At 41.4% G+C, this 19,315-nt stretch overlaps 1 protein-coding gene across 1 annotated transcript in view; it reads right to left on the bottom strand.

Annotated features, from left to right (window-relative positions):
• Nucleotides 1-7,008: 7,008 nt before the first annotated feature.
• accs (1-aminocyclopropane-1-carboxylate synthase homolog (Arabidopsis)(non-functional)) overlaps nucleotides 7,009-19,315 on the bottom strand; it is a 79,970-nt gene continuing 67,663 nt past the window's right edge. The window contains exons 14-16 of the mRNA XM_072272651.1: nucleotides 17,420-17,562; nucleotides 14,772-14,925; nucleotides 7,009-10,643 (exon numbers count right to left, since the gene is read on the bottom strand). Of these exons, the coding sequence (XP_072128752.1) occupies nucleotides 10,363-10,643; nucleotides 14,772-14,925; nucleotides 17,420-17,562 (578 nt within the window). The 3' untranslated portion in view covers nucleotides 7,009-10,362. The remainder of the gene's footprint in view (nucleotides 10,644-14,771; nucleotides 14,926-17,419; nucleotides 17,563-19,315) is intronic.

Below are 19,315 nucleotides of genomic sequence, written 5' to 3'. Positions count from 1 at the left end.
GCAGCACGGAGAGTTTTATCCACCCGGACACGGTGCAGCATTGTGGATTCACGATACGGCCAGTAAGTCGGAGGGTCACCATGGCTTCCGGGTCGCATACAACAGACATCCGGGGGGGTTGTGTAGCGACGCTAGTGGTGCAGAGTGCAGAATATTGAGACTTTACATTAATGGTTATGCCTCAACTGTGTGCCCCTGTGCTGTTGGGGCTCAACTTCCAGAGCCACCTGGAAAGCATGACAATGAAGTATGATGGGCCCCTCCCACCAATTACTATCATAAATCCCCTGTTTTGTAGGGATACATCACATACCCCGCTACTGAGCACACACACACACCGACCCGCACATCCCACCCAACACCATGCCAACAGCCGCACTACGGACACCACTCGCGGCCTCTCCACCCTCAGGATCCCTCCCCCACCGCTGTTCGCCAACCTGACCCCCCGACTGTAAACCTGTGGCAACTAAAAGCAGGAGGCACAACGCGGGGGACAGAGCTTTCATTAAGTTGGAGGTGCAGCGGCTGCTCAGGGAGGGGGTCATTGAGGCAAGCACAAGTCCTTGGAGGGCGCAGGTGGTTGTTGTTCGGAACGGGGAGAAGAATAGGATGGTTGTGGACTATAGCCAGACCATCAATAGGTTCATGCAGTTCGACGTGTACCCTTTACCCCGCATCGCGGATATGGTCAATCAGATAGCACAGTACAAGGTGTACTCGACCATAGACCTAAAATCCGCTTACCATCAGCTCCCCATCCGCCCGGAGGACCGCCCTTACACTGCCTTCGAGGCGGACGGCAGGCTTTATCAATTCCTGCGCGTCCCCTTCAGTGTCATGCATGGTGTATCTGTCTTCCAGAGGGCAATGGACCGGATGGTGGACCAGTGCCAACTGAAGGCCACGTTCCCATATCTGGATAACATCACCATCTGCGGTCACGACCGGCAGGGTCATGACAACAACCTCCAAAAATTTCTCCAAGCGGCCAAAGCCTTCAATCTCACCTATAACAAGGACAAGTGTGTATTTGGGGCCACCCGACTTGCTATCCTTGCGTGTGTCGTGGAGAATGGAGTCATTGGCCCTGACCCCGACCGTATGCGCCCCCTGATGGAACTCCCTCTTCCCAATACCCTCAGAGCCCTCAAAAGGTGCCTGGGCTTCTTTTCATATTACGCCCAATGGGTCTCTAACTATGCAGACAAGGCCCGCCCCTGGTCAAGTCCACCACATTCCCCCTCTCAGCCGAGGCCCGCGCAGCCCTCAGCCGCATAAAAGGGGACATTGCCAAAGCAGCAATGCATGCGGTGGATGAGGCCATTCCCTTCCAAGTAGAGAGTGACGCCTCCGACTTTGCGCTGGCTGCTACCCTCAACCAGGCAGGAAGACCAGTGGCGTTCTTCTCCCGTACTCTTCAAGGCCCTGAAATTCGGCACTCTGCAGTAGAGAAAGAGGCCCAGGCCATAGTGGAAGCTATTAGGCACTGGAGGCACTATCTCGCCGGCAAAAGGTTCACCCTGCTAACTGACCAGCGCTCAGTTACATTCATGTTTAATAACCAACAGTGGGGCAAAGTCAAAAACAATAAAATTCTGAGGTGGTGAATCGAACTCTCCACCTACAACTATGCCATCGTGTACAGGCCTGGGAAGCTCAATGAGCCCTCCGATGCCCTATCCCGGGGAACGTGCGCCAGCGCTCAGATCGACCGGCTATATGCCCTACATGTAGATCTTTGCCACCCAGGGGTCACCCGGCTTTTCCACTTCGTGAAAGCCCGGAACCTGCCTCACTCCCTTGAGGAAATCAGGACGATGACCAGGGACTGCCAAGTCTGCACAGAGTGCAAACCGCACTTCTACCGACTCGAAAAGGCACAACTCATCAAGGCCACCCGCCCCTTTGAGTGACTGAGTGTTGACTTTAAGGGCCCCCTTCCCTCCACTGACTGCAATGTGTACTTTCTTAACATTACCGTCGAGTACTCGCCGTTCCCCTTCGCCATCCCCTGCCCCAATACCCCTACCACGTCAGTTATAAATGTGCAATCTCTTCACTCTGTTTGGATACCCATGCTATATCCACAGTGACAGAGGGTCCTCGTTTATGAGTGACGAGCTGCGCCAATACCTACTGGCTTGGGGGATTGCTACTAGTAGGACCACGAGCTATAATCCCCGGGGGAAGGACAGGTGGAGAAGGAGAATGGCACAGTGTGGAAAGCCACACTCTTAGCCCTCAGGTCAAAGGGACTGCCGGTCTCCCACTGGCAGGAGGTCCTTCCGGAGGCACTCCACTCCATCCGCTCCCTGTTATGCATGGCCACCAATGCCACCCCTCATGAGCGGCTCTTTTCTTCTCCCAGAAAATTGACCACTGGAACCACCCTACCAACTTGGCTGACATCCCCGGGGCCAGTGCTGCTCCGGAAACATGCGAGGAGCAATAAATACTCCCCGATGGTCGAGAGGGTTCACTTACTTCATGCGAACCCCCAGTATGCCTATGTGGTTTGATCTGACGGGCGGGAGGACACGGTCTGTATCCGCGACCTGGCACCCGCAGGAGCTCCGGGCCCCTACCCTGAACACTCCACGGTGACTATTGACCCCGTACCCACCGATGTATGTACCCACGAGACACCGCGCACTCCAAGCCCTATACAGACACCCCACGACACTGCCATACCGGGCGCGATGCACATGCACGAGGGATTACCAACCTCTAACCAGCTGGCACCTCAAGTCAGGCCGGAGCCAGCACAACCGCCGTCACCGATGCAATCACCACTGGTGCTACGTAGATCACAGCGACGGACTCGACCGCCTGATAGACTTAACCTGTAAATATACTTGTTTTAAATATCGTCAGTCACTTCACCCCGCGGGACTCTTTTTTAAAAAAAGGAGGGGTGAATGTGGTAAACCATATATATGTTGTAACTGGGTTACCTGTCTGGACAGGCCCCTCTGCTGACTGCCCCTGTGGCTCCTCCCACAGACCCCTGAATAAAGGCGATTTCACCATTCCTCCTCCTCCTCAGTCCAGGGCAGACACTCACTGTGGAGGTCGTATTGTACAGCGAATAAAAGCCTTTCAGTATTTTACCTAACCTCTGTCTTTTGGAGTTATTGAAGGTGCTTCACAGGGCAGAATGAGACAGCGTTTCTCAGGGGCAGTGCAACCATAACATAACAAACGCAACACTAAATAATAAACATAACAATAACTAGTAAAACACAACAGCCACATGTCAGTTAAAATCAAGTTATAAGTGTCCAGTGCAAGTTAAAAGTGTCCAAAGCAGAGTCAGGTAGAGCAGCTATTTAGCAGTCTGACTGCCTGTGGGAGGAAGCAGTTTAGTAGCCTTGTGGTTTTAGTTTTGATGCTCCTGTAACGTTTGCCTGATAGCAGAAGAACAAACAGTTCATGGAGAGGATGTGAGGGGTCTTTAATGATGTACCGTATCTTCTGGAGGCATCGACTCCGAAAGAGGTCTTGGACAGAAGGTAGGGAGACCCCAATAACCTTCTCTGCTCCCCTAACCACCCTCTGCAAGGCTTTTTTGTTGATAGCACTGCAGCTGGAGTACCAGGTTGTGATGCAAAAGGTCAGCACACTCTCAACCATGCCTCTGTAGAATGTAGTTAGGATGTCAATGGGGAGTGATGCTTGTTTAAGCTTCCTCAGAAAGTGCAATCTCTGCTGGGCCCGTTTTACAATCCCAGTGGTGTTCCTGGACCAGGTGAGATTGTCTGAGATCTGCACCCCAAGGAATTTGATGTTTTCCACTCTCTCCACTGTGGAGCCGCTGATGCTGAGGGGTGTGTGCTCAGGCTGAGACCGTCTGAAATCAACGATCATCTCCTTGATTTTGGTGACATTAAGCATCAAGTTGTCATCACTGCACCAGCTCTTTAGGTGTTTGACCTCCTCCCTGTACATTGTTTCATCATTTTTGCTGATGAGCCCCACCACTGTGCTATCATCAGCAAACTTAATGATCAGGTTCTCCTTGAATCTGGCTGCACAGTCATAATAACTGAAATGAAATTAATTTGTTTTGAGAGAGCACAAAAGAGATCAGTAACACCTCTCTGGGTATTGAGAACCTGAGTTATAGGTAAAGATTCAATAATGGAAATAGATGGGTATAGACCTTGTGCAGGCAGGTGGGATTAGTTTTAATTAGTATCATGGTTGGGGCAGAAACTTGGGCTAAAGAGTCTGTTATTGTGCTGTATTGTCCCATATTCAAATATGGTCTCTGTTGCTTTGAAAAACAAAATGATTCAAGACAGTTTAGCTGGGGTTTTGAAAGAACCTGATGAAAATATTCCTAACAAGAAAGTTCATAATGTCAAATGGCTAAAATAGCAAATAACATAGGTTAATCTTTAAACTCATCACTGTGTGCAGGAACAAATTAGTAAACATATTGTATTTCTATTTAAAATACTGGAATTAAATTAAGGCTTCCATGATTCCAAATTTTTCCACTGTTGATCAGTATATGGTGTAACAGGTCAATGTGTCGACATCGGATGTATTGGGTGCTATAGAAACACGTGGGAAAAGAATATATTGCTGGGAGTGACCAAAAAAGGTGCCAGTATGCTCTCACTGTCCTTTACTCAATGTGAAGGTAACACTTTGAAGAAAATATGAAATGGAAGCAGGAATAATGCATTTGACCCCTCATGCCTGCTCTGCCATTCAATTAGATCACAGCTTTTTTAAAAGACATATGACGGCACTGGACTTCCAATCTTTAACAGAGAATTACAAAGATTCACAACTTTTGGCGAAATTACTTTTCATTTCATTCTAGGAGTTTGACCCTTTGTTTTAAGATGTGACCTCTACTTCCTGATACCCTAGCCAGGAAAAAAAGATTATCCTTGTAGATGTTTCAAACTCCATATGAATTATGTATATTTCAACAAGAATTCCCCTTTATTCATATTTCCTTACAGTGCAGAAGACCATTCAGCCCATCAAGTCTATGCCAGCTCTCAAAACAATCCCATCTGTTCTGTTCCCCATCTCATTCCCCACAATTTATGCTCTCTCATTTGCCCATCAATTCCCCTTTCATTTACCAACACTATGACAATTACCAACAGCTGTGTACCAGTAGCACTCCTCACTGAGATTATTTATCATTCCTCTGAACACTGTTTGATGTTACCTCATAGAGCAAAGTCCCCCAAGACCAAGAACCAATCTAGTAAACTCCAAATTGTAACAATATATTTCATTTGGCAGGGGGACTAGACCTGTCACACAATACTCTTGGGGCAGTCACATGAGATTTCTAGTAAGACATCTTCAGTCTTGAGTGAATTGTGAAACAGGACACCCAAGCCCTTTTGAACACCAACACCTTTCCATCTCTCACTAAAAGTGCTCAGCCTTTTGATTTTTGTTCTGCTAATGTAGATACACTTACATTTTCCCAGATTAGACTACAAAACATAGGGGCAGAATTCGGCAATTTGGCCCGTCAAATCTGGTCCAACATTTGATCATGACTGATTTATTTTCCTGCTCAATCCCATTCTCCTGCCTTCTCCCCATTACCTTTGATACCCTTACTAATCAAGGAACCATCAACCCCAGCTTAAAATATATCCAATGACTTGACCTCCATGGCCATCTGTGACAATGTATTCCAGAGATTCACCAGCCTCTGGCTAAATAAATTCCTCTATTCTAAAGGAACATCCTATTCTGAGGCTGTGGCCTCTGGTCCTCCACATCCACTTTATCTGGGTCTTTCAGTATTTGGTAGGTTTCAATGATGTTACCTGCTAGATCCTTGCTGATTTACTTAGCTTGTTCTATCTTCTTCAAGTCTCTCTGTAAGTTCTTCATAACCCATACTGCCACCCAAGTGAATTTCATTTCACTATACTCCCTCATAAACATCTTTGATAGTATGCTGAATAGTGGGACCCCAGAACCAATCTGTACAGAAACACCCAATGCAGTGATGGCCCATTTATTTGCACTATGTCTTCAATGGTATGGCCACTACAATCACTAACGTACAGGATTGAATCTTCACCTTCCTCCTTCGTGTGCCTAAGTTATTTTTTTCTCCTAAGCTGATGAAACGCTGCAGATCTTTTGAAATCTTACAATATTGCATTCAAAATGACAATGGAAATGTGAGATAAAGATTAAAGACGAAGATTAGCTTTGTCACATGCACATTGAAACATACAGTGAAATCTGTTGTTTGCCTCAAATCAGATCAGCAAGGATCGTCGAAGCAACCAAGTGTTGCCATGCTTCTGATCCCAGCATAGCATGCCCACATCTTACTAAGAATATTTATTTGAAATGTGCAAGGAATCCAGAGCACCCGGAGGAAGCCTCCCACACCCAGTCACAGGCAGCAGCAGGAATCAAACCCCAATCAGTAATTGCTGGTGCTATAAAGTGATTGTGCTATCTGTTATACTACTGTGCTAGAGATACGCAGCAGGTCAGGCTGCCTCTGCGGAAGCAGGAAAAGCACAAAAACTCCCATGATCCTGTTAGTCTGAGGAAGAGTATGTGACTTGAAAGTTAACTCTGTTTCTCCCTCTGCAGATGCTGTCTGACCTGCTGAGTATATCCGGTATTGTTTTTAAGATTTCCAGCATTTGCAGTTTTCTGGCTTTTCAATCAAATGTTTAATTTTAATATTAATTTTCTCTCTAATGATGACAGTTTTTTTTTACCTAGAATATATCTGTATCATGATAGACTTCGTTTTGTGAGGGGAACTACATTTGCATTCATGGAAAGGTGTATACACTAACCGCACACCCATGAAGCACCACCTGTAGAGTGCAGTTCCTACACGTCACTCCTAAGTTACCTGAAGACCAAATGAACTGGAGTGGAAAGTAAATCACTCTCTCCATCTGAAGGGTGTTGACAAAGGAAGATGTAAATGCAATTACATAAAATGCAGAGTCAAAATGCTTAAGTGTCAAGAACATAATTTTACTGGACATATGAAATCAGACTTCAAATTAAAAAAACTACTTTACATAACGAATATATTAACAAGTGGCATGTTTAAACTGCGTAGACACTAAATCTACATCACATTGAATCATTACTGTGCAACATTAGATCAAATACATTTCATATGAAATTTAATTGCCTTCTCTGTCCATTTGGATTTCATAACACAATTAGATGTCACTTCTACATATATTAGGTTTAGTCATTTTGGCCACACTGTGACTTAGTTCCTTGTGACAATGTTCTAAGATAACATATGACATATTATGTTTGTGCCTTACGTATAATGATAGCCATTTACACTACGGAACGAAACATTAGTCATTAGTTGAGGAAAGCAAAATTAAAGGCAGATCAACACAAAAGACTCACATAACCAAATTCCACAGTACTTTCAGTACTAAACAAAATGAAAAGCTTTTAAGTTTGATCTAGACATGATATGTTGGAAATACTCAGGTCAGACATTCTGTGGGGAGAGAACAGAATTAACATTTCAGATCAATGGTGTTTTCTCTTCATGGATGCTGCCTGGCCCGCTATTCTCAACATTTTTTTTGTTTTATTTCAGATTTCCAGCATCTGTGCAATTTTGCTTTTCTAGTAACTAATCAACTGCTAATGCTTAAGTGGGAACTAGGCAAAGAAATACTATCCTTAGACTTGAGCTCAGAGTGGAAAAATTACAATTCATTTTCAATAAGGAATTACATTTTTTTGAAATATTCTTCTTTTGTCTTTTATTTTGTCCCCCTCCAGATCAACCATAGTTCCTCATTATTTTTGGACAACTGGAATACAGTTGTATTTACAAAATTAGAAATAGAATCTGCATGTTTCATTTTAGAGACATCAAGACACTAAATGAAACTGTTAATTTAATTAACCACACAAAATCAGTATCACAAGTCACATTGCCAAATAACCATACAACCAAACTCAGTTCAAATACGGTGAAAGTACTTCCATAAAAAATACTTGTCTTCCACACAAGCTAAACTTCAGAGTGAGCTGACAAATTATGAAAGTTACAGCATGTAATAGGAAGTAGAACCAGACTTCTCAGTTTAATTTTGTTCACTGAATCTTGATAAATCCCATGTTGAGACTGATTAAACTTTTAGAAATAAAAGTAACTCAAGTGAATAGCCACAATCTGAAATAAAAATTGATCATGGAGTGATACAGCAAAGAGGCTATTGGCACATCACACATGTGCCAGCTATTTGATATGTTTATCTAATTAGTCCTACTTCTGTCTTTCCATAGCTCTTGTAATTTATTCCCCTTTTAATTTTCATTCAAAGACTGGAATTAGTATGGTGTCTTCCTCTACAGAAGACGGGCAACATTTGTAGTAAAAATTTCTGATTATGTATTGAACAATGTTAAAATGTCTAAACTTTTATCTATTTATTTTAAAATCAAGTTAGGGTGAGGAAAACAACATTAATCAGTAATGATAATTTTGAGTTTTTTTTAAAATAGTTGCAACAGTTTCTGGAAGCTTCTTCAACTGAGACAACATTTAGCATTCACATATTCAAAACACTCAAAAATCAGGACCAATGGCTACCATCAAATTAGAAATCCTTCCCAATGTAAAAGCATAGACCTCAAAAAAGTAGTAGTCAATCAAACGAAACAGAAATAAATTCCTCCTAAAAATGAGTTGCCATGAGAAAGCAGAAATAGGATGTACAAACACTGGTACGCATTTAAATTAATTGGCATTTAATGCAATTAAAAGTGATGTAAAGTCAATAAATAGGACGTACAAGCAGTAGTAATATCTAGTACTCTTCATGAATAATACTTTCAATGTAAAAACAATACAATTTCATCATGGTACAAAGCATCTTCTGGAAGAACCATCCGAACATTCAAAATGCCCATAAGAACTCAATGAATTTCAACTACAAAAATCATTTTAAAAGGGCTTCACGAGTACTACACCTGACTTACTGAAAACATAATGCAAACATTTTAACTGTAGAAATCATTCTCATTCTTTTACTGTGGTTTAGTTGAAGGATTTGAATATCTTCTTAATGGCATGTGTGTAGTCATTCCCTTTCATTAAGTTTACATCTTCCTTTGACAGTTTCTTCTTATTAAAAACAAATAAAAAGCACATGTGAAATTAAACAAAAACGGGAGCCAGCTTTTTACTTCATTCAGAAGGACAGCATGCTGTGGCAGTCATGGATTCTGTACAATTATTCTCAGATGTGAATTATATGGCAGATTCCACTGCTTATGTTCTTGTTTGTTCACAGATGAGAGCATCGATGTTCAATTCCTTTATTAATTATATCCTTGAATCAGGAATTTAATTTGACTAGTGAATGTTCAAAATATAAATGAATTAATCAATGCTCTGCACAAATTTGCAGCCTCTTGAACAATGGATGAGGATTCCCATATGGAGTTAAAAATACCAGAGATATTAAATAAAATCAGAAGATAGTGGAAATGGACAATCTGCAACAAAAAAAAACCTGTTCGTGTTAGGTGCTGCCCTTTGTCTAAAGCAGAAGTTCTGGTAGCGGGGCCTCACCCACCCGTTTTTATTTTTCTAGTGCTCATCAGTCTGTTACAGATTATTTTTATATTTACACTATTTTCTGCAATACTCAGCCTTTCTATTTTATTGTCCTAAACACACAGCTTACATGGACTGTACATTAGGTTTCATTTTACATTTGATGAGGTTCAAAAACATAGGTGTTGCATTCATGAGCAAGACCTTCCTGCTCTCCCAAACTACACAAAAAAGTGACACCGTAAAAATCAATTGTGCCTCCTGATAGTTATGAATAATGTTACAAAGAAAGCATTGACAATATCTCAATCATCATTTAAAAAACCCAAATGAGACCTATCAAATTGTTCCATTCACAACTACAAGCTGATATTGTTCCTATGCATGTACTTAGTTTATTTGCAATCTGTATCAAATAAACAAGGTGATTTCTTCATTAAGGGGATAGTGCAATGGATTCTACATTATTGTGTGGCAGAAGGAAATAGATATTTGTCATCCTTGCCTTGTCCAGTCACTTCTGCCCGAATTTAGTCAATTAGTCAATTTAGTCTTGACGGTAGCAGTTCTATGAAGGTGACATTTCTCAATGCATCAAGTAGTAAAATTCCCTTAGAGTGGGAAGGGTGGCTTTATGTACAGATATGAGAAATAAGTAAAAAAAAAGTTAAAATTACCAGTAGTATTCTATAGTACCACTTCAGCTTTTATGTTTCCAGTCTATCAGTCCCTGAAATTAATGACTAATACATTCTCACTAATGCATTTTTGTAAATTGCAAAACAAGATTATTTCTCCGCAAGCTTGCTGAAAACCTCATGGACTTCAGGATTCTCTTGAGCAAACTGTTCAGCTGTGTTTCTTTGTAACCAGTCAGTTGTTCGAATCTGTTCGCGAAGAAGTCCGATCAAACCATCGAGAGCAGGGTCAGCTGGAGATGGCTGGATGCCAATTTCTAGGACATCTTCAGCAATTTTGGTTCTGCTCTCAGGATCAGAATTAGCCTCTTTTTCAACAGACTGGATTACTGAATCTTGCCCTTGCAGGACCTTCCTAAGTCTGTGCATTCCTACAGAACAAAACTCACATCTTATTATTTGGGAATACATTAATGAATGACTGGAATATCTCTGACAAGTTTGTGTTCATAACAAAATTCAAACCAGAACATTATTCTATGTCTCCGTTTAGCTCCTTTACATACAGTGATGGAATGAATGCCCATTTATCAATGAAATCAACAAATTAAATCTGTTGAAACATAATAACTTGGGATTTTGCACAATAAAACCATAGTACGTCATAGTTTTACTGTCTAAAGATCCAGTTTAACTGGATTCTGTAGCACTGATTTGCCCCATACCAATGTGACTTGAAAATTGGCTTTACTATGTCCATCAATAGTATATACTGTGATGTTTTCTTCACGTTGTTGGCTTAGCAAAACTTTAAACTTTGTCACTCCATGAAACGTTGTCTCCCAGATACTGCTTTCTTATGTTGTTAATTTTGCCTTGAGCAAAATGAAGTGAATCAATCGGTGTCAGGCCACTCTTTTGCAGAATCTTGCACAGTGCAGCCAGTTCATCAAAGACATCACTTAAAACCAGTAAAGCTACTTTGTATGTGATGTTTATCAGTTTCTTGTGACAGTATTTAGCCACAGGGTCATTTGACTGATCTTTTTCAATAAAAACTTAGTCAGCTATCTACAGGATTTGAAACAGATCTTTGTAAACTTTACGATATGAACACTGTCTGCCAAAGATAGCTGCCGCCGTGATGCAGCTGTACAAACCGGAACAGGAAAGGTGAGGTGACGTAAATTAGTGACGTGCATTGTGGTATTTGAAAAACTGACTAACTAGTTAACAGAAAAAATTAGCTAAAAGATTATTTTCAATAAGTATAATTACTAATCACTACATTATCTTAGGTAACTAACCTTTTGTGCGCACATTAATTTCCTTTGTGCGTTGGTTGAAAAACACGCACACGCGCACAACTTAGAGGGAACATTGGTCAGCGAGGGGCTAATTTCTGTACATGCAGGACAACAATGGTGTACTTTTGCTCTCTCTGACTCATGAAGTTAAACCTGGAGGATATGCATATGAATGAAGAATATAAATTAAAAAAACTGGAGGACAGCAAAATCTTCAGCTAAATGTCAAAAAGGAGCAGCCTTCCACTAGAGTGCAGATGAGATAACAACATGGTCAGAGTGAGCCTCTTCGACAGTGAGTGATGTAAGTGAATGTAGCAAGGACCACCAAAGTTTCAAGTCCTTAAAAAGGGGTGATATTGTATCAGAAGATGTAGAACCCTTGAGGGTAGAGATAAGAAACTGCAAGGGTAAAAAGACCCTGAAGGGAGTTATATAGAGACCCCCAAACAGTAGCCAGGATGTGGGATATACATTTCAATGGGAAATAGAAAAGCCTGTAATAAGGGCAAAGTTACAATAATCATGGGGGATTTCAATATGCAGGGAGATTGGGAAAATCAGGTTGATGCTGGATCCTAAGAGAAGGAATTTCTAGAATGCCTACCGGATGGCTTTTTAGAGCAGCTTGTAGTTGAGCCCACTAGGGGAAAGGCAATTCTGGACTGGGTGCTGCATAACGAACCAGATTTGATTAAGGAGCTTAAGGTAAAGGTACCCTCAGGAGACAGTGATCATACTATGATAGAATTCACCCTGAAGTTTGAGAGGGAGAAGATAAAGTTAGATGTATCAGTATTACCGTGGAGTAAAGGGAACTACAGAAGCATGAGAGAGGCCAAAGAAATGGCAGGCATAATTAATAATTGTTTTGTATCAGTCTTCATTGTGGAAGACACTAGCAGTATGCCAGGAATTTGCGAGTAGTTGCTATTACGAAGGGGGTGGTGTTTGGGAAGCAGAAAGATCTGAAAGTAGATATGTTACCTGGACCAGATGGACTACACCCCAGGGTTCTGAAAGAGCTAGCTGAAGAGATTGTGGAGGCATTAGCAATGACCTTTCAAGAATCACTAGATTCTGGAATGGTTCCAGAGGAATGGAAAATTGCAAATGTCACTCGATTCTTTAAGAAGGGAGGGAGGCAGAAGAAAGGAAATTATAAGCTAGTTAACCTGACTTCATTCGCTGGGAAGATGTTGGAGTCCATTATTGCGGATGAGGTTTCGGATAGTACTTGGAAGGGCAGGATAAAGTAGGCCAAAGTCAGCATGGTTTCCTTAAGGAGAAATCTTGCCTGACAGATCTCTGAGGAACTAACAGGCAGATACACAAAGGAGAGTCAGAGGATGTTATTTACTTGGATTTGCAGGAGACCTTTGACTACACATGAGGCTGCTTAACAAGATAAGAGCCCATGGAATTACAGGAAAGATACTAGCATGGAAAGAAAATTGGCTGACTGGCAGGAGGCAAAGAGTCGGAATAAAGGGGGCTTATTCTGGTTGGCTGCCAGCGACTAGTGGTGTTCCACGGGGGTTTGTGTTGAGACCACTCCTTTTCACTTCTCAATGATTTGTATGACAGAATTGACGGCTTTGTGGCCAAGTTTGCAGACAATACAAAGATTGGTGAAGGAGCAGATATTGTTGAGAACGCAAGGAGTGCGCAGAGGACTTGGACAGATTGGGAGAATGAGCAAAGAAGTGGCACATGGTAAGGAAGTGTATGATCATGTCTTTTGGTAGATGGAATAAAGGCGTAGACTATTTCCTAACTGGGGAAAAAATCTAAATTCATAGGTGTAAAGGGACTTGGAAGTCATTGTGCAGGATTCCCTCAAGGTTAATTTGACAGTACTAGACTATAAAAGCAAGGATGTGATGCTGAGGCTTTGTAAGGCATTGGTCAGACTGCATATGGTGTATTGTAAGCAGTTTTAAGCCCCTTATCTGAGGAAAGATGTGCTGGCATTGGAGATGACCCAGAGAAGGTTCACAAGAATGATTCTGGGAATGAAAGGGCTAATGTATGAGGTGCATATGATGGCTCTGGGCCTGTATTCACTGGAGTTTAGAAGAATGAGGATGGATGTGGAGAGGGTGTTTCCTATAGTGGATAAGTCTAGGACGAGAGGGCACAGCCTCAGAATAGATGGATGTTCATTTAGAACAGAGGTGAGAAGGAATTTATTTAGCCAGAGTTAGTGAACCTGTTGAATTCATTGCCACGGATGGCTACGGAGGCCAAGTCATTGAGTATATTTAAAACAGAGGTTGATAGACTCTTTGTTAGTCAGGGCATCAAAGGTTATGGGGAGAAGAAAGGAGAATGGGGTTGAGAGGGATAGTATATCAGCCGTGATGGAATGGCAGAGCAGACTCAATGGGCTAAGTGGCCCAATTCTGTACTTATGGTCTGGGGAGAAAGGGGAGGGTGGAAATGGACAGACGTTCTTGGTTTTTGACTTAGTTATAGCTGAACAGGACATTCCATTTTCCCCAGTGCAGGACATCTAGATGGTGGAGGCTACAGAGCACAGAGTGATCAACATGACTATTGATGTCAGAAATTACTGATCACAACCTCATTTTTACTTGTGGCTTTACTGGCTATGTGCCAGAAAAAAAATAATGTTTGCACATTGGATGAGGATGCTTTGAGATGTTTCTGATTATGTATAAGAATGCTGCACTTTATACAATGTGAGAAAGTGTGAGACCCAGCACAACACAAATTTGTATTAAACATCTGGATGCTTTCTACCAGGAAGTCAGCACGTTTATTTTTAGTTCAATGAAATCTAATCAATTTCCTCCTTCCAAATATCAATAGTGTTCTGAAAAGCAACTGCAACTTAGTCATCAACAGAATGGCTACAAACTCAAGTAATTTTGCTCAGTTGATGCCAGGTCACATTAAGAAGGCTTCTAACCGATTCCCATCATTAATATGAAAACAAAACAGAATATTTGCTTTGCAATAAGAATCAAAGCAATGGCCTGATCATTGAAAACAACCAGAATATTATGAAATGTACGTTTGAAACCAAACTACCTTGTATTGTTGATTTTCTGAATATAAACACTAAAATTTGTACCTAAAATGCACTCAGGTCTTACCCACATCCAGTAAAGGAAAAACTCATGGAAAATACATACTCAGATGAGATAGACAGGCTAAAACAAAACTGAAGATAAAAACACCAATCTGGAGCTAACAGATAAAAATTACTGTTGTTACTGTACTCACCTAATTGCAGCCGATTGGATTTGTCAGCAAATGCAATGCTGAACCATCCAGGTTCACTGCATCCAAACGACTTCCCACCGCTGAGCAGGATTTTATTGTTAAGAAATTGCTTCCACAGATTTGTTTCTTCTTCAAATGTTGGATTCTTTAAATACTGAATAGGAGAAGGCACATACATTATCTTTGTGATTTTCATTGCTGAATCATGTAATAGAGGTTATTATTTAACCCTTGCCTCGATACTAGTGACTGCTTTACAGTTATGTGAGGCTAGGCACAGCTCTAATGGACAGAAGGTAGGCTGACTGGCAGGAGGCAGAGAGCCGGCATAAAGGGAATCTAATCTGATTGGCTGTCGGTGACTAGTGGTGTTCTATAGAGGGTGGTATTTGGACCACTGCTTTTCATATTACGTGTTAATGAATTGCATGATGGAATCAGTGGCTTTGTGGCCAAGTTTGCAAGATCGGTTGTGGGCAGATACAGTTGAAGAATCAGGGAGTCTGTAGAAGAACTTAAGACAGATTGGGAGAATGGGCAAAGAGGTGTCAGATGGAATATAGTGTAGGGAAGTGTATGGCCGTACACTTTGACAGAAGAAATAAAGGCATAAATTATTTTCTATACAGGCAGAACATTCAAATCAGAGAGGCAAAGGGACCTGGGAGTCCTCATGCAGGATTCCCTAAAGGTTGACTTGGAGGTTGAGTTAGAGGTAAGAAAGGCAAATGCAATCTTAGCATTTATTCCAAGAGGACTAGAATAAAAGAGCAAGGATGTAATGCTGAGGCTTTATAAGGTATTGGTCAGACTGTACTTGGAGTATTGTGAACAGATTTAGACCCCTTATCTAAGAAAGGATGTGCTGGCACTGGAGAGGGTCCAGAAAAGGCTCACAATAATGATTCTGGGAATGAAAGGAGTAATGTATTAGGAACATTTGATGACTCTGGGTCAGTACTCACTGGAGTATAGAAAAATGGGGGGCGGGGGGGGAAATCTCATTGAAACCTATCGAATATTGAAAGGCCTCAATAGAGTGGATGTGGAGAGGACATTGCTTGTAGTAGGTGCGTCTAGGACGAAAAGGCATAGCCTCAAAATAAAGGGACGTCCATTTAGAACAGTGATGAATTGGAATTTTTTTAGCCAGAGGGTGGTGAATCTATGGAATTCATTGCCATGGACAACTGTGGAGTACAAGTCATTGAGTATACTTAAAGTGGAAGTTAACTGGTTCTTGATTAGTCAGAACATCAAAAGTTACAGAGAAAAGGTAGGAGCATAAGATTGAGAGGAATGATATATCAGTTATGATGGAATGGCAGAGCAAACTCAATGGGCTGAATGACCTAATTCTGCTCCTATGTCTTATGGTCTTATGATGTCAAGAAACTGAATCTCAGGGTTGTTTATGGTGACATGTACAGTATACACTTAGATAATAAATTTACCTTGACCTTTCTACTAAAAGTTTCAAATCAAGAGGTATGCAAGAACATGAATGTTTTACCAATGAGAAACTACAATCCAATAAAACATCTAGAAAATTCACAATATGTTGGAGGAACTCAGCAGGTGAGGCAGCATCTATGGAAAAAGTACAGTCGACTGTACTCTTTTCCATAGATGCTGCCTGGACTGCTGAGTTCCTCCAGCATTTTGTGTGTGTTGCTCGGATTTCCAGCATCTGCAGATTTTCCCTTGTTTGTGATCTAGAAAATTCATCTGGTTTGGAACAATGGGTTGGAGAACATTTATGATTCAGTGATGAAAGACAAAATACTTAACAATCATCAATCCCCTCACCAAAAACCATCCTTTTCTCCCTGCCCTCGACAATCATAGATAAAAAAAACTGCATGGTGGAGAGCAAAACCTCTAATGTGCATCTAGGATGAACAACCATTTCATCCCAGACCCTGAACTTTCTGTTCCCTCCAGTTTTTTTTCTCCCTTTACTTAGAACTTCCTACTTGGATCTCCCCAGTCAAGTCTCTGTCCTTGCCAAGCAATGAAACAGTGCCATCCAAAGTCAAAGTCAGTTGCACTTCAGTCATCATCCACATGATCTCTACATCAATTTATTTGGACTTCAAATTGCCAACTCTGCATTTGTCATCTCCAGCCTTAATTATGAGCAGAACGACCCAAGTCATGTATAATTATCTTTAACTTGAGCTTCAATCCTTTGCATTTTTTATTCAAAGTACCACATAAAACAAGAATGGCCTAAATTTGTCTTATGTTCTTGACAGATAGCAAGGAGTCAGGAGTGCTGACTTACTTTTACCAAACACCATGCTGCACAGTTCAGACCAAATGCACAAGTACAGTAGATTGCCATCCACCACATTAAAAAACGCCTTCATTGCTGCTTCTCAATGTGCCATCATGAAACATTTTTAACCACACCAACATTTTTTTTATCGAAGTGAAACTGCCAATTGATAAACACTCTGTATCTGAAACAGATTGAGTTTCTGCCATATGCATTTGTTGCAAGAGATCCTATTACCCCAGTCTGAAATCAAAAGTAAAGATTCATAATTTCTTATTAAAGAATAAATTGAAAGAACTGAGTGAATCTAAATTTCTTTATGGTTTCTGGTACAGAAAAGCTATGACTAAAAAGGTGTGGTGAATACCTTTCTAAAATCAGCCCAGATATAATGGCCTGCACGTCGGTTCAGGAATGGAATGTCCATTGCTATTAGTTCATTTGTCATGAACTTGTGGGCAGCTTTTAGTCTCGTTCGGTTCACTGGCAAAAAAACATTATTGAACCAATCTACAGAAAAATAAGAGACAAAAACATCAATAGAGGACTTGAATTTTACGATGAATAAAATTTTCATTGTCTTGGAAAGAAAATCTGTTACATAAAATGTCACAATTCTAGTAAATCACTTTTATACCAAAGAATCTAAAGATTAGAACTTTATCATCTTACCTTTATAGCTGGAATAAAGCTGTACAAGCTCTTTTATATAAAATTTAGCATTAAACTCAGAGAACACACTGATATTTTCTCATGATTAACTCGCGTTTTGAACAGAGTCTATGTAAAATTAATGAGGTGGTTAAGACAGCTTACAGGATGGCAATTTTTTTATTGTGTGTAAGAGCAGAAACGTTGTGATAGAATGGTGCAAAACACTAGTCAGGATACAGATAAACAACCTGGCCCTAAAAGACCAAAATTAACAGTGCTACTGCTCTTTTCAGGCAGCTCCTCCCAGCCTACAAAAAAAAAGTCCACAGCGAAACTCTGGAAAATGTCAATCTCTTCACAATTCTCAGCAAAGGTAGACACCATTGATGAAATTCACCATCACCTTCAAAGTCAGTCGTCAGGTCTCTGGTACCAAGCCTACCTCTTTGACTCGGGGGGGCAGGGGGTGAGGCGGGAAAGGAAAAGCACTCTATGGTGATAGGGGATTCATTAGTTCAGGGAACAGACAGGAGGTTCTGTGGGTGAGAACAAGATTCCCAGATGGTATGTTGCCTCTCAGAGGGTCCGGGATATCTCAGATCAAGTCCACAGATTTCTTAAGTAGGAGGGTGAACAGCCAGAAGCCGTGGCCCATGTACAAACGTAGGTACCAATGATATGGGTAGGATGAGTGACAAGGTTCAGCATAGGGAGTTCAGGAGTTAGGTGATAAGGTAAAGGGCAGGACCTCCAGGGTTGTGACCTCAGGATTGCTACCCATGCCAAGAGCCAGTAAGGCCAGAACAAGGAAGATTATACAGTTTAATACGTGGCTAAGGAGTTGGGATTGGAGGGAGGGCAAAAGATTTTTGGATCACTGGGCTTTCTTCCAGGGAACGTGGGACCTATACAGAAGGGACAGTTTGCATCTGAACTGGAGGAGACTAATATCCTAGTGGGAAGGTTTGTTAATGCTACATGGTGGGGTTTAAACTAGAGTTGCAGGGGGATGGGAACCAGAGTGCCAGAAGTGAAGAGATTGCGGAGGCAGATGTTGGTAAGACCTCAGACAAAGTTAACAATCAAAAGGTTGAGTTGCCTATATTTCAACACAAGAAGTATTGTAGGAAGGGCAGATAATAGTGCTGAAGATGAGGTAGCTGGTTTACAGGAGAGACTGGTGATAGGGCAAAATTGTAGTCAACAGGGTGAGTTGCAATGTAAAAAGCGGACAAAATCAAAAAATATGAATACAGGACTGAAGGTGTTGTATCTGAATACAGGCAGTATACGGAATAAGGTCGATGAACTTCCAGCACAGTTACAGATTAGCAGGTTATGAAGTTGTCAGCTTCACTAAATCATGGCTGAAAGGAGATTATGGCTGGGAGCTTAATGTTCAAGGATACACATTGTATCAAAAGGACAGGCATGAAGGCAGAGGGGGCAGTATTGCTTTGTTGGAAAAAAAATGAAATCAAATCATTAGAAGGAGGTGACATAGGGTCAGAAGATCTTGAACCATTGTGGATAGAGCTAAGGAACTGCAAGGGTAAAAAGACCCTGATGTGAGTTGTATACAGACCCCCAAACAGTAGTAAGGATGTGG

The sequence above is a fragment of the Mobula birostris genome, chromosome 11, assembly GCF_030028105.1.
Source record: "Mobula birostris isolate sMobBir1 chromosome 11, sMobBir1.hap1, whole genome shotgun sequence".
NCBI lineage: Eukaryota > Metazoa > Chordata > Chondrichthyes > Myliobatiformes > Myliobatidae > Mobula > Mobula birostris.
The sequence above is the reverse complement of the archived record's forward strand: the minus strand, read 5'-3'. Positions and strand labels throughout refer to the sequence as shown.